The 23,810-nt window shown below is 38.5% G+C and overlaps 1 protein-coding gene across 7 annotated transcripts in view; it reads left to right on the top strand.

Moving 5' to 3' along the window:
• Window positions 1–23,810, top strand: part of DOK7 (docking protein 7) — a 65,321-nt gene that overhangs the window by 37,343 nt on the left and 4,168 nt on the right. For 4 of the 7 annotated variants that reach the window (XR_005955472.1, XR_005955471.1, XM_041471633.1 and 1 more), the window contains exons 8-11: window positions 4,729–4,771; window positions 13,485–13,550; window positions 14,613–14,684; window positions 17,458–17,610. Coding sequence is in view for 5 of the 7 variants with exons in the window: in XM_041471633.1 (XP_041327567.1) it covers window positions 4,729–4,771; window positions 13,485–13,550; window positions 14,613–14,684; window positions 17,458–17,610 (334 nt within the window). In the remaining 2 variants the exon portion in view is untranslated. Of the gene's footprint in view, window positions 1–4,728; window positions 4,772–13,484; window positions 13,551–14,612; window positions 14,685–17,457; window positions 17,611–19,630; window positions 20,114–23,810 lie in introns of those variants that run through there. The other 3 variants (XM_041471900.1, XM_041471987.1, XM_041471552.1) reach the window with 1 other exon arrangement.

The raw sequence follows: 23,810 nt of genomic DNA on the forward strand, positions 1-23,810 counted from the left end.
AGTATTGCATAGCCGCTTCTTCTAGAATTCTGTCCGAATACTTCTGTGCATAATGAGATATGTGTGTGGTGTTAAAAAGATGTGGTTTAGGTTGAAAAGTTATGCTCCTCAGTGCTGAGGAATTGACAGAGGCACCGTTGCTTATGCCACCTTGATTGTGGCCACACGTGTGTCTCTCTGGTGCAGTGAAGGAAACAGATGTCCCACGGAAAAATTGTTATGTGACCATGTAATTGCATTGCAGTGCAGTTGTTCAGCACACTCCTAGTGTGACTGTCCATTGTAGTAATTCTAGGTCTGGTTTTGAAAAGCAAAAGACAAGAGCAAATCATGTGCCTTGTTGCTGTGTCAGTTTCCCTGTGGACTCATATATTATCAGTACCAGAGATTGAAATTCGACCCTTCAGTGTTGCAACTGAGACTCCACCATGTGAATTTCTGCTGCCTGGCAGATGGATCCAGCTACTGGATTTTGTGGTAGGGAACTCAGCCCAGCTTTTTTTTCGCTCCCACGGGTGGACAGCTTCAGAGTGTGCTATAGGAAAGTTGTGTCATTTTTGGAGGTAATGATCACGTTCTGATGTTGACGGTTGTGGTCTGGTTGTGTGACAAGAGGCTCCTGGCTGCAGGCAGCTGGGAAGCCCAAAGCAAGGAGCAGGAGACACCTCTCAACAGAAGCACATAAAAATCACAACTGCAGAGGCCTCTGTAAAAAACATGAGAAGACAGTGACACTAATCTGGACTAGAATTAAACAATACTTTTGGTTGTTTCTCACCTCTTGTTTTTTAAACAAGACCTGTACCTTGTAGAAAAGCAGTGCTCATATATATATAATGTATATATACTGTATATATACCATATATATTTTATATATATAATATAGAGGGGTATATTTTAACAGGGGTATATTTTATACAGGGGTATGTACAGGGATGTATTTTAAGGGGTAAATTTTAATGTGACACAGCCCAGAGCTTGCCAGTGCCACTGAAATTGCCAGCTTCATGCCTCATAAAATAGCTGATGTTGGCTGAGCAAGTGGAGATGTTTCTCAACTGACTTCAGCAATCTTTCTGTAGTTGGCAGTGGGCTTATGACAGATGAAGCTGAGTAATCAGGAGTTTGTGGCTGAAATTGGAGCCCTGCACCAATGAAACATGCCATGGGCAGGAGTTTGTTTCATTTGGAGTTGTTAGGAAGGATCATAGAATTTAAAAATTTTGTATCTTTTGTTTTGAACCTGATCAACTGCTGGGTGAAACAGCCCATCAAGGCAGATGACCTTTAAAGGTTGCTCCATGTGCCTGTATTTATTGACCTTTCCTGGGAACTTTGTTTTTCTTGTGGCAGCCTAAGCATTCAAGCTTTAAACTTTACTGTGATTTAGAATAATAGAATAATCATAGTCTTTAATCCTTACCAGAAAGGTATGATAACTGTCAATTTCAATAGCGACTGGTTCCTTTTTGCTGAAATATCTGAGCTTTGCAGAGCTTTACACATACTTTTTCTCTTCCATTTTCTAAAAGCACTTTAAAATTTTCTTTGTGACGCTGATTTCAAAATCTTCATTCAGGATTTCTCATTGAGCCCTTTGCTCCTTGGTGAAGTTTCTGATGGTTCAAGTTTATTGTAATAAACTATATTATGTGACTGTAATCTGCTGCCTCCCTCTGCATGCAAACTATGTGAAGCAGTCAGAGGGTTGTGATGAGGTGCCACCAGCTACACACAGCAGGCAGGAGAGTGCTTTTCGTTGTTGGAGAAGTTTGCTCACAGTTCCTGGTTTTCAGGGACTCAGGGATTTTGAGTCATGATTTTTTGAGTCATGATGGTTTCCTCTTGAAAAACTGGATATGTTGTGTAGCCTCATTACTACGTAATAGCTTTAACGTAAAGGGAGGGAGAAAAAACAATCTGGATCATCTCATTTGTAAAAATGAAGCATTTGACCCAGGTTGCAATCAAGCCACTATTTATGAGTGCATTTTTGGAATGTGCAGAATAAAAATCTCACAAAGCAAATACTTGCTTCTATTACTGTCAAGTAATAGAAGCAAGTCCTGTTTCATAACAAGACAAATCTGGGAACCTCTCATTTATGTTGAGCCTTTCTTCTTCAAGTTTGAGGACTCAGATTGGGGTGAAACTTCAGATATGTGCTTAGACTAAAGCAAGAGAGACCTAAAAAGCACAGACTATTTTCTGCTGGAAGGGGCCTTTAAAGGTCACCCAGTTTAACCCCTCTGCAGTGAGTAGGGACACTTGCCACTAGGTCAGGTTCCTCAGAGCCCCAAACAGCCTAATCTTGAATGTTTTCAGGGATGGAGGATCCACAAATTCTCTCGGTGAACTGTGCAAGTGTTTCACCACCCAGTCTAAATCTATCCTCTTTTATTTTAAAACCATTACCCTTTTTCCCTGTCACAACACAGTCTGCTAAAAGATCTGTCCCCATCTTTCTTATAATAATATAATGTAAATACTGAAGGGCTGCTCCGTGGTCTCCCTGGAGCCTTCTCTTTTCCAGGCTGGACAACCCCAAGTGTTTTAGCCTTTCCTCAAAGGAGAGGTGCTCCAGCCCTCCCATCATTTTCTGTCCATGCTCTGGACCTGCTCCAAGAGGTTCATCTTTCCTGTGCTGAGAACTCTAACTCTCAGTAGGCGCAGAATAATGGAGCTATAAAAAGCTGCCAAACTTAGATGAGCTGAAAGAAAAGCTTTATTTCTAAAGATACACAGAGGGAATTACATAAGCTGTGGCTGATGAGGTGTGTCTGAAATGTTGGCACAGTTATCAGGTGACTGGCATTTCATTCCTCTTGCCAGTGATGATGATGGAGCCCTGCTCAGCATTCAAGCCTAAAGAGCTTTTTCTTTGAAGTGAAGTTACTCCTTTTTAGGAGGCAAAATAGGAAACAAAAATATTTTGGTTCTGTGAAAATGCATGGTTAATATTGATCAGCTATCCACCATAGCCAATAATGGGAAGAATTAGTTCTAAGACAAATTTTTGTTTTGTTTTGTTTGGGTTTTTTTGTTTTCATTCACCTAACTGGCAAGCTTCTGACTCCTTTTTATGCCACAGAGGTGAGCTTGCAAAGCTGTTCTGGTGCTTTTTGTCACTATGAATCTGGCAAAACTTCTTCTATAGCCAGGAAACTGTGCAGTACATATCTTTGCTCCATGTGTGGAGGTTATATTAGAAGATCTGGACTTTTTGGGCTGATCTTGAACCCAAAGACTAAAACTCCCATAAGCAGTACCAGAGAAGGATTAGGTATGTAATCATTAAAAAGTTAGAGATGGGAAGGACTGCTCCTCTTGGTACAGGATGGTATTTTTAACTGCTGATTTTTTTTAAATGAGAACTGGTGTGATCAATCACATATATAATAAAATTTCAAGTGAGTGAAAGTTTAATAAAATGAAATTTTAAAAGAAAAAGAAAAGATGAGAGGAAGGCAAAGATATTCCAAATACACACAGGAGGGGGGAAAAGAAAATCCTATTTTGATTGTGAAAAGGATTATGTGCCACAGTGGTTATTTGTACACACAGAAAGAAATGCCAGGCTTAAGTTCTATTTAGCCCTTTAGAGCAACCGAGCTAATCTATGAATAATGACCCAGCATATCAAACCACTGGGTTCTCCTAACATCAGTCATTGAACTCTACCCAAGATATTTGGAAGCAGAACATAAAAAATGAATGTCATCTGACAGCAGCCAGATCAGTACCAGAGCTAAAATAGCCCTGGCCTTGCAGCTCCTGGTGTGTGACACAGGGATGGTGCATATCTGCTTACGGAGGGTGCTCTACTGCTGGGGTGCCTGCAGCCAGCAGCCAGGCATCACAGACCCCAGCACGCAGCTCCCGGGCCACAGACAAAAGATTATATGTTTACATCAGGATATTTAACTTTTATTTATGAGTAATACAATGAGGCATGCAGGCCTTAGGTGATCCGTGTTAGTTTTTGTCTGAGTATCACAGCAGGTGTAACAAAAGCATATGATTTGAGTGAGGTCACTTACCCCTTTACTCCTTTGATGTAATCACAGGGTGGGTTGAGATCTGCATTATGCTCTGCATTTGAAAACCACGCACTTACATTTGTATATGATGCCATAATAATTTTAAAAGGTTCTCCTGCAGGAAAAAGCATGTTTTGCTGTGTTTTGCAGAATTATAAAAAGGTAGCTTTTACATCTCTCTATTGTTCTTTCTTCTGAGTTTCCTTTGCTGCTGCCACTGTTAGTGAAGCCTCTGTCTTACAGAGGATTGCAGCAGGAGGCCTCAGAGTTGCAGAAATAATAGAATATGATGTACTGAAAAGGGAAATGAAGAAAACCTTAAAGACTGAAAAAAACATTTAATGACAAAACACTGCTTTTATTTTTTATTGTCTTAGGCTCATTTCTTTAACTAATCAAAGCTGATTCTTGTAGTTATTTGTTGTCCTGCAATTTCAATGATGCTTTAACTGTGTCCTGCATCTGATGTAATTTCACACATCAAACTTCTGTTGGCATTTTTGCATCTTTGTCAAGTATAACCTAATATTTTCTGAAATGCTGTGGGATGTTTTTCACTTTTGCAAATGAAATTTGACCACATTTCTGATTTCCTCCCCTCCCTTCTACTTTTATATACCTTCTATGTTTTGTCAAGTTTCTACTTCTTGTACAGATTTTTCATTTAAAAATTTTCTGTTTTCTTTAGGGAACAGCAGTATTACAGTCTGGAGTCTTACCAGCTATATCAGGTAAGAGCCATTTAGTTATTTACTTTATTAAGTCTCAAATTGTGATAAGAGAAACAAAAGATTTATGGAAGCAGAACTAAATACTATATTGAGAGGTGTCCTGTTTGTGGTTGGTTTTGCTGCTGTGATTCATGACTTGCAGTAATGAAATACAGTGTAATGTGTAATAATCTTGGTTGAAAAGATTAATATATTTGTTTTCCCCTTTCTTTTGTTAATCTGAAGAGATTCAAAGTTGTTAGAGTCTTAAAAAAGCTGTTTACTGCCTTTTCTACTTACATATGCAAAGAACACCAAGAATTTTTTCTTTTTAGGCTATATTAGCACCAAAGGCAAACATGATTTATATGTTCAGTGTGTATAGTGACTTTCCTAAATAACATAAAACCACAGGAATGAATCTTTAGCAGCAGCAACTGGGAGATGCTTCTCTAATGTCAGTGAAGCTATTGATTGACCAACTAAATCATTAATGAGAGGATATTGAGTGTCTGGCCTGGAAAGATTATTTATGCAGAGGCACTGACCATCCCTGCATTGTAAACCTCTGTATCAGTAGAATGTGCTGGTCACCTGAGTTCCCTGTCTAATGCAGCCAAACTGGTCTGGCACATTTGAATTATCATTTTACTTCCAAGAAAACATTTCATAAGCATTTGGTTTTGTGTGATTTCTCTCCATCTTAGACCTTGGAGAGATCTGTGCAAAGAATTTGGTTACTGTCTTAAATGTCTTTCCATTCTTTAAATAGTTTACCTGATAATTCATCAGCTCCATTAAATTTCATAGGATTCCCACCTCCAATAGGTATGGAGCAGCTCTTTGTGGTTGGGTTTCTTTACCACTTTAAAAAACCTTGGCCAATACATAAAGCAGTGTGATGGGTGGATTCTTGTGTGAACAAATCCAGCAAGATACTCAGGATCAGGAGGTGTCTCTGGAGAAGGTTAAAAATAACTCCTTCCTTTGTCTGTCTTAGCAGGAGAAAATCCAGAAGCATTTAGCAGATCTTGTTGCTAATTATTCCACTCAAGTCAGTGGAATTATTCTTGATTTATAGAGGTGTAAGTAGAAGCCCAAATTGGATCATTAATTTTATCTTTCCCTCTGGTACTCAAGTTTCTAGTCCTCCACTCAAACCAAGGAAACCAGAACACTTATGATTCAAGTGTGTGTAAATACAGGGAAACTTCTGCTGCATGTGGTGGGCAGAATGTTATTTCTGTATTAGTTTCAGTGTCAAGTTAATTTTGGATGCAAACAACATCTGACAAAAAACTTAATCTCAGACGATTCATGCATATGAGGGAGTTAGCTGTTTTGATAAAACCTATTATGAAGCAAATTGGAACTGCAGAAATACAGGACAGATTTTTATATCAACAGAAAGAGAATCAAAAGAAAGAATGAAGAAGTTTGAGCAGGTGTGTTTTATTGTCTGGTACACTGGAAAAATATAGTTTATGAAAATAATGCAGGAAAAATTATAAATGTTTAAGACAAATGCAACATCTAAAGCCAGTGACTGAAATTTTCTTTGTGGGGTTTCACCTTTCAAATTTTCCAATATACCAGTACAATTTTATTCTTCAATGCTAAAACTATTTTTCAGAATACAAGAGGAGCGGAAGTTTTCTGTGTCTCATTGCATTTTTATTATCCTTAGATATTTCATTTAAATATTATTATTATTATTATTATTATTATTATTATTAATTTTATTTCTTCTTTATTATATTAAAGTTTTCTCTTTTATATGTGTGAGATTTTAAGTATAATTGAACTTGACATTGCAAAGCTTTCAAAATAATTCTGTAGCATTTGAATATTTAATCTAAGGTATTAACTGAAGGTCCCAGGCAGTCATTCACACTGTTCTGTTCCACTAAAGGAACTGCATTAGAACTTGTCTGTGGTTCTCTATTATGAGAGATTATTATCCATTGTTAGAGTAAAATAGAGGCACAGTAATTTGAGGTAGCTATTTTCAAAGCCTGTATTGTGCATACATATGGCAAGATCCCTCTGCTAACATGGATGACTTTAGAATGACACCCAATACCCAGATAAAACATTTCCTGGTGTAGCAGTTCACTTACTCACAAATACATTTCTTTTTTATCATATTTTCATTCAAATACACTGTAGAATGAAAACCCATTCCTTCCTGGGCTACAGGTGCCCACATGTTCTGTGCAATATTTTTGCTCTTGAATGTCTCAGTTCTGTAGCAAGACATGGAATTAAACAGTCACAAATCAATTGTTTGTGTATTTGTCTGTTTATTGGTCTGGAATGTGGGTATTCTCTTTCTCCTTTTAGCGAGATATGCTGAGCAACAGACTCAGCAACTTTAAAGAATTGTGTTTCATTCTAATGGCAAAGAGAAAAGTGTTCTAAATATGGCAACAATTTTAAATTGCATTGTTAGATGGAAAAAAACAAGTTGGGGTGAATCATTTAATTCAGGTTTAAATAATTTGGTTGCCTTTGTTATAAATAACTTTGTAAATATTGATTAGAAAGAGAGACGGAATTAGATTACTCGAGTTTGTAGGAGGAAAATGTTCCCATTGTTATCATAGCTTTGTACTACAGATAAAGGCAAGGGATTCTTTGGAGTTGTATGATGTGTGAATGTGTGCTCTTAAGTATAATAGACTGCATTTATAGTCATGATGGACCTCAAAATACCATGACAGGATAGAGGTTCAAAAATAGGATTCAGATTTCCTGAGACTGCTGGATTCTGGAGACACCTCAGTTTGGTACATTTTGTGTGAGCAGTTCCCAGGGGACCTGTACAGAGACTCTCATGACTGCTCAAGAAATCCTGCAGCTGGATCTGGTGGTTGCAATTTCAGAGATAAGTATGTAGGGCTTTTTCTCAGGAGCTGCTTATGTGCTTTGAGTTAAGGGATTGTGAATGAGATCCACACTCACTGTTGAGAGGTGAAGCAAGAGACTGCACATTCCTTCACAGAATGGTGAGCTGAAGAGCTTGCCATTATCTTCACTGTCTTTCTGGTACTATAAACCAAAGCACCCTAGGAAAAATAGGACTATTTTCTAGTGAGACTAGAAAAAATAGGATTAATTGTCTAGTGAGAGTCTCTGCCTGGAGGTTTGGATGTTCTTCTGTGTATGTCTGACAGATGTTTGTTTAGTTCTGCAGTGAGAATCCTTAATCCACCTTGAATCATCCAAAGTCCTCTGCTATTCTTACATTTATAATGTATTTCCTAGCAGTTGTGCTGTTTCTCATTGAAATTTAGGCCTCTTATTTTAGTCTTGTTCTCCTTCCTATTCCATTGCAACACCTTAGATAAGGAACCTCCAGCTCTTACTCATAAGGGCGAGTGATTTCCTTCAAAATATTTGTATTTTCTCCGTTGAGTAGAAGTCTGTCACAGCAATCTTCTTTTATGAATGATGTTTAAACCATGAGGATGTTTTGTGTGGAGGGGAAATGTCACTATTTTTGTCCTTAGGGAAATGCCACTATTTCTGTCCTTAGCTGCCAGCCCCTTCCAAATGAGCTGAGCAGACTGAATCCCAAGACTCCTATTTAGAGAAGGGGGACTGGGAGCTGGAATAGCTTGCAGAAGTGCTTAGGGACACTGCAGTCCCTGGAGAAGGCATTTCATGCCAGCTCTATGCACCATATTTCAGAAACTTTCATCCTTTCCCAATTCCCACAGGGGAGCTGCTTGCCTGGGCATTCCCATGAGCCTGGCCCAGCCCTGAGTATTTCAACACTCAAATTAAACTTGCCTAGAGAGAGGTCTGATCTCCCTGCACCTCTGTGCCACAGGCTCTGGCTTTGCAAAAGCCCATAGTTGTATGGACAAGTAACAAATATGCTCCCAGGGAAGCAGTGCACTTTCAATTTGCTTTTTGACTTGTAAATTATCTCTCTTCTTTTCCATTTCCCCCCTTATTCCATAGGAGCAAATTCACTGTCATTGCAGCAGACAGTCTTGCTCTCTGACAGCCCCTTTGCTTGCAGTACCAAACCTACACAATGCTTGATGGAAAATGTTCTGAGCAGATGAATTAAGGAAAAAAAATAAAACAATGCTGTGGATTGGAATTCAGCTAAAATATCACCTGAATGCTGATTATGAACACTGTATCTCTGTTAAATTTTTCTTAGGTAGATAGGGACTCAAGGCAGGCAGACAAGAAGAATAAAATTAAGTATATAACAGATGCTGAAAACGAAGTCAGCTGTCTGACAGCTTAGCTTTTCTGATGGAAAATGAGGTGCTTTTTTGTGCATTTTAAAATATTTTTATTGCATACCTATGCAGCATGATACTTTTATTCCAAGCTTAGGAGTCAGCTTTTGAGGAATTATTTCAGAGCAATGAGAAAGAAGAATCTGGGCTATACTGTGGTGGTTATTATTGCTTAGGTTGAAAAAAATTTACAATTCTCATTTTTTCAGGATTTGCGCTGTCAGCTCTTCAGATGTAGGAAGACCAAATGCACTCTGATATTTTTATTTAGCCAGTGAAGGGCTGTGTGTTGAACAGTGTCCATAGATATGTCATGTCATACCTTATAGGGCTAAACACTGTAATAGAAAAGCATCATTCTAATGAGAAACTGATTAATGAAACCCTGCCATAATGTGGCATGCTCTTTCTTGGTCCTACTTTATTCTACAAGTCCACTAAAAATAATTCTGCAGAGGAAGAAATACAGGAGCTCAGAAAAAGTAAACTTATTAAAATACATATTGCATTTACAAACTAAGTGTTGGTCTTGGTGACTGTCTGAATTAAGAGAGGCCTTTTCCCAGAGGAGAAAAAAATCTGTGGGGAAACCATGCCAATGAATGATCCCAATGCTGCTGCTTCACCCTCTGGGCTGAGCAGATCCAGCAGATCTTGTTCTCTGTACTGGGGGTGACAGAAGGTGTTGAGTCTGTGTCACAGTAACCCTCTAGTCCTGTCCTTTATTTATTTGTGATTTGCTTCTCTGTGCCTTCTCTGACACTGAAATCTGGGGAAATGACACATCCCAGCCTTATAGAACACAAAGGTGAGGACCTTATTTGAACACATAGTGATTATTTCAAACTTTAAAAAGAATTTTTGGTTTTGTGTCTGACCTTCATCCCTGGCCAGCATAGATCCTGAGCTTCACATGTATTAAGATTTTTGAATTAAATGCATGTAAAGCATCTTTGAAGGTGTATTTTTCAAAAAAACTGCAGACACTGAATTTCCTGGCAGGAAAATGGTAATAATTCTAACTGAATGCTTTTGCATTTTTAAGGATAGGTGGCTGGGCTGGAATGGCCCACAGCATGGAAGATGAGTAATTGCTTAGAGGTAGTTAGATCCTCTGTTATTTTTTTGCACAGACTAAATAGACATCTTTGAGGAGCAATATTTGAACAAAGTGCTTGAATGCATTTCTAACTTTGAGAGATTCTCCCACTTTAAGTTGTCTGCTAGAGAGACAGGAGGCATTTCTGAATATGGAGAAATCTGTAGAGCAAGCAAGCATTTTTAAGTAACCCCCTTCAGCTTTTATAGCTTGCAGATAATGCCATTTGTGTAGCAGAAAATAGATGAAATTACTTTGAAAATGGAAGAGAATGAACAGGGAGGTTTTGTAGTGCAAATATACAGGAGCAGGAAGTCTCCTGTTACATTTCCATGAAACAACCTCCTGGTGCTCTTGCAGGGTTCCTCCTGCCAATCAGTTGCTTTAGCCTTTGGATGCTCTTTTAGGCAAGGTATCTGTTTTCAGAGGAGGAGATGGGAATGTTGCTTGGGTGAGTGGGTCAAAGTTCTTCATAATAAAGCTAGTTTTAATTCAACAAGAAGCAGGGTTTCATCAAAGAATGTGGTGGGTTTTTTTTCTGTTCTGACTCCTTGTCAGGAAATTTAGTAGCCCAGACCTGAAGAGTTTGTGACCTACCCCTCAAAGAGGCTGGGCAGTGAGAAGTGGTCACTTGGTCAAGTGCAGGGCTGTGTGTGTCTCCTCACTGGTCATGCAATGATAAGTCAGAGGATGAAAATGTAAACTGTCTGGGCTCAGTTTATAGTTTATAGTCCATCTTCCCTCTTGTTATTTTCCTTTTCATGGCTATTTCTTGTAGCACATGTGCTGTAAACTACCCTTATTTTTGAAGAATAGGCATAAAGTACTAACTATAAAGCTAGAAAAATATTTCAAATAATTGTTGTCTTCACTGAGCTATGTTAAACTTTTGAGTCTAATCAAATGTTGGAATTCAAAATATCCTGCAAATTATTTTGTCAAATTTTGAATACCTTCTTTCTCTCACACATTGAGGAAAGTGGAACAGAAGCAACTCTTTTGATGAGATATTCAGTTCTGAGAGAGATTGAGCGAGTCAGCCACACAGACCTAGATGGCAGGGGAAGCTGAAAAAAAAATTCTTAACTTAACAATCTCTTGTAAAATGAGAAGAATAATGGAAGGGAGTGTCTGTCTCCTGCTGGATACTTTTTTTGCTCAGAAATTTATCTTGCTAACTTGCTTTTTCCATTCCTGCAACTGTTATCCTAGAATTCATGAATAAGAAACAAACCAGTTTATTCAGTAGCTGAAAAGAAGGAAGAAAATATCTAGGTTGATCTCTGTTGACATGTGTTTATATGATGAAGTTCAAAGCTTCAGAAAAATTCCCTGAGAGATTTGGCTATGTAAATATTTGTTAGTTGCCAGATTTGAAAATGAGGAAAATGCAACAGGTCAAATCCTGAAACATTAACATGGTTCTTTTAAATAACCTCTGAATGGGAAAATTTAAACTTGACCATAAATGGATTGGAATATCTTATCGTTTTAAATCTCCTTTCCTGACTTGGGCATTCTTCACAGATTCTAAAAATGTTGCTTAAGAATCCACAATGCCTCTGGAATAATTTCTGCTGAATTGCAATAAGTTTTTGAGGGAATAAAAAACCCAACCCAACACTAGTTTTGTGATGATGCTGAAATTAGCATAAGGCTCTAATCTTTCTTCAAAGTATGGGGAGGCTTTTGGCTTCATAAAACATATTCTGATGTTTTCAATGCAGAGAGAGGATGCACTGATGTGAGAATAAGGAAGATGAGTTACAGTGAAAATATAAGTAAATCAGCTAGCCTGGGGCTGTCCTATTTTTGCATTTATTTTTATCAGCAGTCTTGGTATAAACAAAATTTCAAATAACATTTTTAGTTGTTAAGTCCTCAGCAGAATTCTACAATCTGTAAAGGTTCTGTAATCTGACCGCATTTGTTAAAACACAAAATCAAATTCTCAGTATGGCATACTTTAAAATTGAATTTTGTAGCCTTGGATTACCCTATATATGCTTTCATGTACATAAAGACAACAAACTAAAGGCTTTAGTTCAGTTGTGCCCTTTTGAAATAGTTTTTTACTATTGTTTTAATCTGTTGTCCTCATTAAGTGAAATAATGAGTGGCTTTTTATATTTATTTTATAAAACTGTAGGATTAATTTTACATGCTTGGAAACTCTTAGATTTGGAATGAAAATTGTATATATACTTTATACAGGAGGAAAAAAAAAAAGAAATTGCCACTTTCTTTAGATTCCCAGGCCGTGCAGCTTTTTAGATATTTCAGAATATTTATCTCACAGAATTTCTTCATGTTGCATAAGAGCTGTGGTAATTTTTGGACGCTATTTTAAAAACAATTTGCAGAGCAGTGTCTCACCTGCTCAGAGACTATTCATCAGCTTGGAAGAGTGTTAATTTTAAAAGTGAACCCCAGCAGGCTGCGGCACATGGCAGAGCCGCCCTGGCAGCAGCGGCAGGTTACTCATACCCACAGCCTCCCACCCGCTCCCTGTTCGGCTCCATCTACTGCACAAGCAGTTCCCTCACAATTATTCATGCCAGGAAGTAAATGCCACTCAGCTCTGCTGGGGTGGCCGCAGTGCCAGCAGCAGGGAGCAGGGATTCGGGGTGGATGGGTGCGGTAAGCCGGCAGCGGGGATGGTGCTGCTGCTCAAAGAGGGAACGTGTGTGCGCGGCCAAGCCACGCTGCAGGGCCACCTCCCTGCAGGCTTCTCAGCTGATGGCTCTTTTTCCTCAATTTCCCTAGGGCAGCTTCCTGCTGGCCAGACTCAGGCTGGCTGTGCCATCTGGGGTGTCCATGGCTGGAACACTGGGAGGGTGTTTCATGGAGCAGATCCCTTGTGTTCCCTTGCTCTGGCCTGCTGTATCCATGCCTAGACATGGCTGGTGGAGTGCTGAAGTGTGGCAGTTTTCTCATTCACCTAGATAGGTTTTGGATCCACTCTGACAAGATTTTAATGAACACTTTAAACTCTGTTGTTGCTAAAGCTGAATTATGGATTGCAAAGGCATCTCCCAACACCATTCTCGTAGCCATTTTACTTCTTAGCTCAAGACAGCTTTCCCTGTGAGGAAGGTAGTACTCACCACAAACAGGGAGGGACAGCATCCTTAGGTTTTATAGAAGGCATCCTTTCTCTCTAAAGAAAGAAAACAACAAAATTGGATTTTAATGCCACAAATTCAGGGTAAAGAATTTAGCAAAAATTTTAAAAAATTGGCCAAATTTTTTTGAAGAACAATTACTTGTAATTCTTTGTGTTTTGTTTTATTTTTTTTAGATGTTTCAGAAACATCTGCCAAAAATGAAACAGGTATTTAGATTTAATGTGAATCTCTGTCTTTGAAAACAGGTGGTGCTTCTGTCATGGCAGCTTCTGGGTCTTTGAAAGTGCATAGAGGGCACAGTCTCCAAGCTGGTAAGTAAAAGTAGCTATGAGGTATGTGTGCATGTAAATTGAAACTAATTTAAACTTAAATTATTTTAAACTTCAGAAAATATTAAAGGTAACGCATGATTTGATTCCCTATTATAAGGCTTACGTATTTCTTTGGGTTTTTTGCTTTGAGGAGTTTTTGTCAGAAAGGCATTGACAGATGGGATAAGTTTAGAAGAGGCAGTGACAGATGAGACAACTGACAGAGTATAAGCAGTAATCTTATTCACAGCAGTGAAATACTGCCATCACTTTAACAAAGGGCACCCACCGAAAAAATTCACCTCAGGTCATGAGGAGTCCTGTACCCTAACAATGATATGCTGGGAAAAAACACCCACCATATTTAAATATACTTCTTTATGATAATGGAGGAAAAAACCCACTGCCAGCAGATAGAATTATGTGTGTTTGTAATTCAAAATTAATTGCAATATGTTCATTCTATGGACACAGCATTTTTGCTTGCTTGGTTTTAACTGGGGTGGAGTCCGAGATCGTGAAGAAACGTGGGCATCTCTTTTCAGCTTCATGCTCAGGCAAGACCAATGATGCTGTGCAGCCTGGCTTCTTTGTAAAGATGGTGATTTGCACTTGGAAAGCAAAGCTGTCTTTGTAAAGGCTAGCTTAAGCATTTTTGATGGTTTTTCAGAAATCAAGAAGTTATCCATCATGCTGGAGGTGGAATTTTAACAAGAGTCTTCCAGATGCTCCCAAGATCACCCACGCATTGCTCCCTGATTCATGCATGCAAGACAGCTCTGCTCCCACACTACTGTACAGCAAAATGCACTGCTGTTGACTTCAGTGGCCCTCAGTGTTGTAAAAGTGTCCTAAATTTTATTTCCTAGGTGTTACACTCATAAGGAAATGTTGACATCACTGTTACAGAAAAGTCAGCACTAGCCACTGTTTATGCTTTCTGAGGTTGTTCTGTATGATTTAGTTTGAAAGGTTGCAAGTCAAAACCAGAAAAGAGTAGCCTTTGATTATATTGCACAAATTCCTAAATCCAAAGCCATTAACAGTGTTCCTGTATTCTAGGTCCTAAAGGTGGGTATGAGATGCTAACCCTTCCTTCAGAACCTGGAACTCCAACTAGTTCTGAGGAACCTGGTGAGTACAGATTTTTGTGTCAGAGGTCACTAACACCTCTTGTTTCTTTTTAATTTTCCTTCTATTTTTTATTGTTGAGATCTCTTCTAAGTATAATTTTTGGAGTGTTGCCCTTTGAACATGTCAGCTTCACGTGTGCTCACACACACACTTACCTTTGGGATGTAGTTATAGTGCTGGTTTTCTTTCTGTGTAATTTATTGTTCAGTGCCTATATTGGGTAGAAAATATGAATAACTAACACTTGCTGAAACAAGTGAAACAACTTGCTGCTGCGACACCGGTTTCCAATATAACTTTCTTCTCCCCTCCCCAATTATAGTCTTTTCCTTTCTTTTCCCCTCAATTGAAGGCCACTAAATGTTCACTTTTTCCCTTCTCTTGTTACTTGCTTGACTATCTTTTTTGATTCATACAGTTTCTCCTTTTCTCTTCAAGCAATCATGATATTCTAGCAATTCTTTCAGAATGTTTGACCATGCACTGTGGTCTGCTCTTCTCTCAAATCCCCCTTTCACAATGTTCTCCAATACTGGCCCTCTGACCCCTCTTGGAAGCACCTCCTGTCTCTGTCCCCGCAGCAGGGACTGCTGCAAGCACTATCCATGGCTCACTCTGTGCACCATGCTTCCATTAGCTGGAACATTTGACTGTCCTTCTCTTCAAACAAATAAAAGCCAGTTTTCAGTGCCTAATAAGGTTTTGGTTTTTTTTTGTTTGGTTGGGTTTTTTAAGGAAAAATGAAAACCAAGTATTCCTATATTTACAAAGAAAGCACAGTTTCTATTGAGACAGCACTGACTGAACTACAGAAGGCTTTTGCTTTCCTTTCCTCCCATTCCAGTTTGCCCAGCTGTTCTTTTTTTTTGTTTTGTTTTTTTATCTTCTCCTTCTTCCTTTGAGAAGAATATTTGACTGTTGCCAGATTTTTTTTCTATGTGTTTCCTTTGCTTTTCTTGCACAAAGACCTACCAATTCTCCATGTGTAGTTTTTTGACTCTCAGGAAAATCCCTTGGCTTGTTTGCATCAGGTATGATGTTCAGCTTCCCTAAACCTGTTAACTGTTTAGTTCTATAGGGGATCTTGCTAGTTTTCATGCTAGCTAACTTTGAGGATGCTTCACTTCTGTTACATCCCTTCAACAGCATACAGAAAGATTTCAAAAATGATCTTTTCCTTCAGGACTGTTCGTGACTCTGTACTTAAGATTGTCACTTGCAACCTGTAACTTTTTGTGATGCAGGTTTTCAATGCTATGATTTTTCTGGGTCCCTTCCTGCTCAGTCAGGTGAAATTCCTTTGCAATACTTTGGACACAACAATTGAAAATAATTTCTGAGAATGGCGTTTGATGAAAATATAAAAATTCCTTCTGCATTCCGTTCTGCATTGTTTTTGTCATTTTGTTCTTAACATCTTGTTTTGCAACAACAACTTGAATTCTGACTGACAGAGAAATATTTGTCTACTTTTTGGATTTTCCTATGTTTTTTTAATGAAATTCTGTGAGAAAACTGGCCAAATTTCCAGTCTTTTCAGTTTTTGGACTGTACAGTAGACTCCTTTGATTTAAACAGCTTAATTAAGCCTAGGGAGATTCCATTATACTGGAACATACCCATTTACTGTTGCCTAACATTGTATAAGCTATTTCTGCTGCTCATAATACTTCCAAGAAGATGAAAAAGTTTCCCTCAATGGTTATTCACTGCTGCTGTTGTCTGGATATAAGTAATTTTTCCCTATGCTCTAAAATGCCTTGATATCCTGCTGCCTCTCTGTTCACATCTCAACAGGGCCTAAATGGGCAAAAAGGAAAAGCAGCATTTTGGACAAAAAAATATTTGATATGAATTCTTAGTGGGGACAAGGAAGGGCTTAAGAGGAGAAATTCAAGAAAAAGGAGAACCTCAAAGTGATATTATTTTCCCTCTGCACTCCCCTGTCTCAAACTGACTTAAGAGTAGAAAGTCTAAGGATAAGGACTCCAGCTAGACTGAACAGGCAGACAAGACTAAAATAATTGAAAGCAGGACTAGATGAGATCTTGCGAATTATACTAGTAGACAAAAAAATGTTTTTAAGTCAAAATTGTTTCATAGGAACTGTTTCCTAGTAGGTGTTGTTCTGTGTCTTTTTTAGAAAGTTCTAGAAAACTCTGTAGGATTTCCTCTAAAGTTCTTGTGATCTTTACTATTTAGAAGGGTTTTCGCACTATTTTTTTTCCTGCAATGAAAGTCCTTTAATACTTTATTGTCCTCACTTGGCATCATTCCTATCTTTTTCAATTCTGCACAGGGAAGCTGTCAAGCTCCTCAGGTTTGCCCTCCCTTTGCTTGAAACAGTTTTTCAGTCCCTGTTTTTGGGACATGCTTTAAGAACCTCTACTGATTTTGCTTTCTGTCTTGCAGATGATATAGTAGTTCACATCTTCCTAGAACAAATTACTTCACATAAAGTTTTACTAACCTCAGGTAGAGCTGGAAGCCTTGTGAGGTAGTGCTGCTGTCAGAAAAATCTGCAGTGTTTGCCTTCACAAACAACACAGCAAGATCCCTGTCTGTGGTTTGTGACTTTCTGCACAGATCCTGACTTGATCAATGTCTCAGGATATTTAAAGTAGAAACTGTAGTTTTCTCATGTCCTATCTACCACTGAGGAATGTCCTGGTTGGCAAGAGGAGTTATTGCTGCCCAGTGTTTGCTTTCTGTGTGTCTGTATGAACATTGGTCATTGCAAACAGTGCCTGTTTTAACTTTTTACTTATTTCAGAAGGGGCTGTAGGTTATTCAGCTGATGTTCCTACACCAGATCGACCCCACAGTGAGGCAGCCACCTATGTTAATATTCCTGTCAGCCCTACTTCCAAAAAACAGCTTCACTACATGGAACTGGAGCTTCAAGAATCTAGCACAAGCATAAGAGGTAAGGAAGTCTATGATACTTTCAAACAGCAAAGGATATGCAGAATGTATGGGATATGTGGAACCCTGATTTCATATAGGAAGCAGATGAGGGGGCTGGGGGTGTTCAGCCTAGAGAAAAGGAGGCTCAGGGGGGACCTTAATCCTCCTACAACTACCTGAAAGGAGATTGTAGTCAAGTGAGGGTCAGCCTCTTCTCCCAGGAAACAGTGACAGGAGAGGACACGGCCTCAAGCTGCCCAAGGGGAGGTTCAGGTTGGACATCAGGAAGAATTTTTTCACTGAGAGGATGGACAGGCATTGGAACAGGCTTCCCAGAGAAGTGATGGAGTCATCATTCCTGGAACTGTTCAAGAATCCACTTGATGTGGCACTCAGGCTGTGGCTTAGTTGATGGTGGTGCTTGGTCAAAGCTTGGACTCAGTGATTTGGAATTATTTTCCAGCCTTAATGATTCCATGATCTACCCACAGGCTTCTGCTAACAGAGGAGTTGAACCCTGCCATATTTCTGAGACAGCTTTTTAAATTGAATTAAAAGAATTTTTAATTTCTTTTAATTAAGAGTTTTAAATCTCTTCTTGGAAAAGATTTTTGAGTAGTGAAGTTCTATAAGATGTTGCATCCCTTTGACAGGTGATTGTACGTGCACTCTGTCTAAAGTGAACATTTCAGACTCTGGAGTTTGAAAGACAGTAATTTACTTGTGTTCTCAAGATTTTCATTGCATGTTAGGAGTACACTTACCTCATTTTTCTTTCTTGGCTTCAGAAACAGGGCTGTGGGTGTACAGGGCTTGTTCCTGGCATGGCTCTGGAGCCATGCAGCAAATGATTCAGAGCAGAACACAGTGTTCTTCTATCTACTCTCCATGTGGGCATGTCAAAGTGCTACAGAGAGAATGCAAATTATTTAATTTTTTATGTTTCTGTTTGTTTTTTTTTAATAATTATTTTGTTTGAATTGGATATTTTACTTCTAATGCTTGACTTGGGCAATTAAAGCATAAACATGCAATAGATCTGCCATGTGTTGTCATTTGGAGATGCAGTCCTTGCTACAGCAAGCCTCATCAGAATCTGGCATTTAATTCCTTGCATTTGATATTGGTAGGTTTTCCATCTATAATTCTCAACTATAAAGATTTTAATTTTTATACTTCTAATTTCAACAATTTTATTAACTTTGAAATGCTAGCACTTTTCCCATGCTTTTTTGCTTTTTAAATGTTTTTATGTTGTTCATTATGTAACTCTAAGCTTTTCCCAGACCTTAATGTAGTTCTCTCAACAACATTGTGTTGAAATGTAAAAGCAATATTTTCTCTTAATTTTAAAGACAATGAACCAAGGTATTAAAAATGAAGAGCTAAATGCTATAAATTTTCCTAAATGTCAGCTACCCTCCCAGTCTCAAATTGTGTAGCTTTAAAGATGCCTGTAATAACCATAAATATTTTATTTTTTTCATATTGGAGTTTTCTCAGCCTTACAGAAGTATTTTACTGCTTAACAGACTGAGGTGTTTTTGTCTCCCCTATTGCCAAAAAAAATGAGCTGAAGTGTCATTCTGAGTGAGGCTGAAGGTGGTTGCTCTGGTAAACATTCACAGGGTCCCTAATCCACACAAAGAGCAGTGCCAGCTGCCACAAGAGTTTTCTGTTCAAATAGCAGGTTTTGATTTCCTGATTGGTAGCTTGGTGAGGAAGCCTCCCAGAAGTGGGAGAGCCAAGTTCAATTTTGTCATTGACTGGAGTAATAGGGGTGGAGATTCACACCTGGGGCAGGAATGCCAGTGGTTCATTTGCTTATTTGGGGAAAACCAGACCACTAGAATAGGCAGATAACAAAGCTTTCGAGGTGTTCTTTAGTGGTGGTTATCACCTTGCTCCCTTTATACAGCTGTCTCTGAGACTGGACAAAGACAATCCAGGAAATCTGTGGAGGAAGTGTCACAGCAGCCTTTTCACTCAGGAATATGTGAGGGGTGTAGTTCTTGACAGGATTCCATGTGGTGTTTCAGGGGGTGGATCGTCCCGGTACGCCCAGATTGACATTGCGGCCACCGAGACGGCGCACAAGGTGGGCACGCAGCACGCGCAGTGCCGCGAGGAGCGCCTGCAGGAGCTGGAGCAGAAGAAGAGAGGAGCTCAGCAGTGACCTGCCTAGGAAAGAACTTTGTGCTCACCACAAATCCATACTAATTCATCTTCCGAAAGATTCACGTTTATTGTAAAAAAGCACTCACACGAATCGCTGCCGTTGCTCCTTGCGGTTATGCCAGATTCATTCCGATATCTTGATTCCTAATTGGAAGGCTGGTAGCACGAGGGGTGTGTTTGGTCTTTCCTTTTAATTTGGTTGTAAAGTCCAGATTTTTTTGTCATATGCAATGACAGATGTCAGTTAACTTTTTCTATAATTCTAAAATCATGGAGAACCTGGAACCAATTTCAGTGTTTATTAAATGGTGGCATTTTCTTTGAAAATAAAGAACTTGAATATGTGTAGATAAGGGAATGTGAATGTGTGTGGTAAGTGTACACATATGTTTGCATATGTCTGTGTGTAAGCACACATTACTGATAAAATATATGTATATATCTGAGTGTATAAAATATGTAAAACCTCTATTAATATATTAATGGACTCTTACAAAAGCAAGAAAATCCAGTGCCTGCTCTTTTTGCAGGTACAGTTTTGTTCAATTTATGTGCTTATTTATGGACATGCTCAACTATACCTATGGATAATTCAGTTTTATACTTCACCAAGTCCCGCAGCTTTGGCTAAGGTTGCTCAGATGTAAAAGCTGGAGTGTCAGGGATGCATATGTGTCTGCAAACAGAGAAGAGCACACAAACAAGGTATTTAATGATGTCTATAAACCACAGTAATGTGAAGGGACATTTGGGTGTTTCTGTTCTTGAAAAGCCTAGGTCAAACCATGAGTCTGATTTTGTAGTTGCTGGGTACCTGTAATTCTTAGCAATTTTCCTGGAGCTGAACATGTGTATCACTTTGAAAATCAGATCTCAGTTTTCTCCCACAGCATATTTTAAAACCAAGGTATTCAAAAGAAAGATTTGCTTTTCAAAACTGAGTCTTTAATGCCACAAAAACTATTCCTAATATAAAACCAGCATCCACCTTAAATCTGAAGCTTTATTGAATTATTCTCCACTGTCCCTGAGTAGCATAAAACCAGCTCTGTGTAAGAGGATGATATCTCCAGAGATGCTACAGCCTTGAGGCACAACAGGATATTATCTTGTAAAATAGGTTTACCCATGAATCAGCCATATCTTGCTTTTGTACAGTGAGATTTTATGATTCAAAACTTAATTTCCCATGTTGTCTATGTAAATATTTTTATTTGTCCTTATATAAAATGTTATTTAAATAAAATGTTAAATAAAATGTATGGCAGTGATGCTAGACTAACAAAGAAATGTACTTAAGAAGAAAAGAAATTTGTTTCTGATAGCATATCAGCTTTGGCTTCCAGAAGTTGCCAGGAGTGACATCTTGGGTATTATGGTGTCCTCTTAAGATCCAATATTACAGCCAAATTCTGTTTTCTAGATATGATTCTAATTTATATTGATGGGTGGAAGTTTTGTGCCAGTGAGGGTTTTACTAAGTGACTTAAAATGAGAGGTGGGGTTTTGTTTCTGAGGCAGAATTTAACCTACAAGTTTATTTGAATGTAGCCTCAATAGTAATGTAAAATACCAGAAATGTCTCAAATAAAAAAAACCCCAGTATTTGAGAGCTGACAATTGCCATTCTTATCTGTCCTGTGTTCAGATGTATTTTTCTGTTGATCCACCTAGCATATTTCTGAGGGGAAAAGAGATCTTTCTTATGGGATTCTAAGTTTAAAAGATTTTTTCTTTGCAAAGTGGACGCTGGTGATCTGTTTTTTAAATTTCAGTACAACTGGAATGGCCTGGGCTTCCAGGTTTATCTGAGTTCTTCAGTCAAGGATCCTCCCCTGGAGCCTTGCAAGGTTAAATCTCTTATTATGGGACTATGTCATATTTAAGATGAGAACAGCTTGACTGATGCATTGAAATACAGTATTTTCCATGACGATATATAATGAAATCGCAATATTGATATTGCAAAAATCTGTTTACTAGGAAAATATATTACCCAAGGTCTCTACAAAGGCTGTCTTTCTGAACTTTGCTTGCATTAAATTTGGGACTTCTAGCATGGGTAAGGATTTGACACAATAGTAAAGGTCATCAGATTGCTGCTGGCCTCACAGAGGAATCACAGTTTAAAAAAATGCATTTTTCAGGTTGAGCAGGGCTGTGAATCTGCATGCACATGGTTTTCTGTGCACATGTGTTTGTGTATATCATAGTAATTTCTATTTCTTTTAAATTATTTTTACTTCACTTGAATAGGACAAATAGAACAGATGACTTTCTGTTTTAGCTTTTTAGTAGTTTAGTTTTTTAAAAATTCGCTTTATATCCTCATGCACTAAGTTATATTAGGAGCTGAAGCAGGAGGCCAAGCCATATTATTGCATCTGTTAAAAACTGGTTGGTTTTTGTTTCAGTAGTACTTGCAGGTTGTACATCCCTGTCAAGTTACAGGCTTGACATTTCTGTTGAAGGAACTGGAGCTTTCTCACTGGAACAATAGGAGGTCACAGAAATGGCAAACTTTTTTCCTAAATGAATAAAATCATGTGCCTTCAACTTCCACTAGTGACCCAGGGGCAATGGAAATCAAACCATAGTCCTATTAGCAGGCTTGTGCTTGTTCACACACCTTGCATAAAAACATGTGCATGGGTGATCTAAAATACAGAAAATACAGTTTGTGATTTCTGTGGGATGAGTCCACATACAGAGCCTTTTGCAAAAAAAAAAAAAAAAAAAAAAAAAGAAATCTCCCACACTTTTGGAAATAAATGCAACTTGTAACTTCTGATGATAAAAAAAAAGGTAATGCTCATTTTTAATTTAGCATTCTATCAGAGTCAGATCTCTTCCTGTTTTCACCAGAAGCACAAGTATTAATTACCAGAAGAACAAGACAATGTGATGTGGCTGGTACTTCTGAAAGGCATTCCTGTAGGACTTTTATGTGGCAGAAGTGCTCTTGGTGATAGGAAAAAGCTGTCATCAAGTGCAGTGTTTGGGCATAAGCATTGGTGTGCTGTGTGTGCACCTCTTTCTTCTGGACAGACTTACTGCCAAATGTAACTGCTGCTTCAGTGGGGCTTATGGTATTGTTCATAAGCTGCTGTGGAACAGTTTTTTATGCAAATATTTGGGTGATGGAATTTTCTCCAAGGTAACGTGCTGCAGGATGGAGGGCTGGAGTTTGGAGGGATTTAATTTCCCAACAATGCAAATAGTTTGGGTTTTAATAGCACTCCGGCACCTAGTTGTGGAAAATGCCAGTAGGTGTCTTTAGGCATGTAAATATTTGTGAAAATCTGCCCTGAGAGTTGTTTTTCAGCAAATGGCTTGGAAAAAAAATCCTAATTTTTCCTCTCTGCTGTAAACAAACCAGTTTTAATTAGTGTAGCTTGGAGAACTATATTTGAATTTGAATTATGAGTGATTACATTTTTTGTGAGATGCTGAAACATGCAGCCCTTGGTAAGTTTCTCTTCCAGTTTGTCTGGAATAACGCACATACTTGGTATAATAACCACAGGAAGAAGACACAGTATTTTATGAGTTACTGTTAAAATTATAGGGAATTTTTTTTTTTAAGATGACAATGCTGTTACATTTTTATGTCACCTTTTCTATGGGAAGATCCTCAGCTCTCATTTGACCAGTCATACAAACAATGTTCTACAATCTAAATTGAAAGGAAAGGTTAATTTAATCTCATACAGCAATTAGAACAAGCAAAGCACAGTAAGGCTGGGAGAGTTAAAAGTAATTAAAAGTAATTTTTTTGTAAGGAGCAGGCCTGCACCAAACACAGCACAGACAGCTGGGCAAGAGAGGTGAATTTGTGTTCGGCTTTGGTACAGCCTTATCTCGAGTGCTGTGTGCAGTTCTTGGCCTCGCAATTTAAGAAGCAAGGGCAGGTCCCTGAATGTGTCCAGAGAACAACAAAGCTGGTGAAAGGGCTGGAAGTGCTCTGCGGGGAGGCAGAGGGCTCTGGGTTTGTGTTGTTTGGAGCAAAAGAGGCTGAGGGGTGACCTCATTGCTCTTTGC

Source organism: Pyrgilauda ruficollis, unplaced genomic scaffold, assembly GCF_017590135.1.
Source record: "Pyrgilauda ruficollis isolate IOZ18807 unplaced genomic scaffold, ASM1759013v1 scaffold1, whole genome shotgun sequence".
In the NCBI taxonomy this organism is placed as follows: domain Eukaryota; kingdom Metazoa; phylum Chordata; class Aves; order Passeriformes; family Passeridae; genus Pyrgilauda; species Pyrgilauda ruficollis.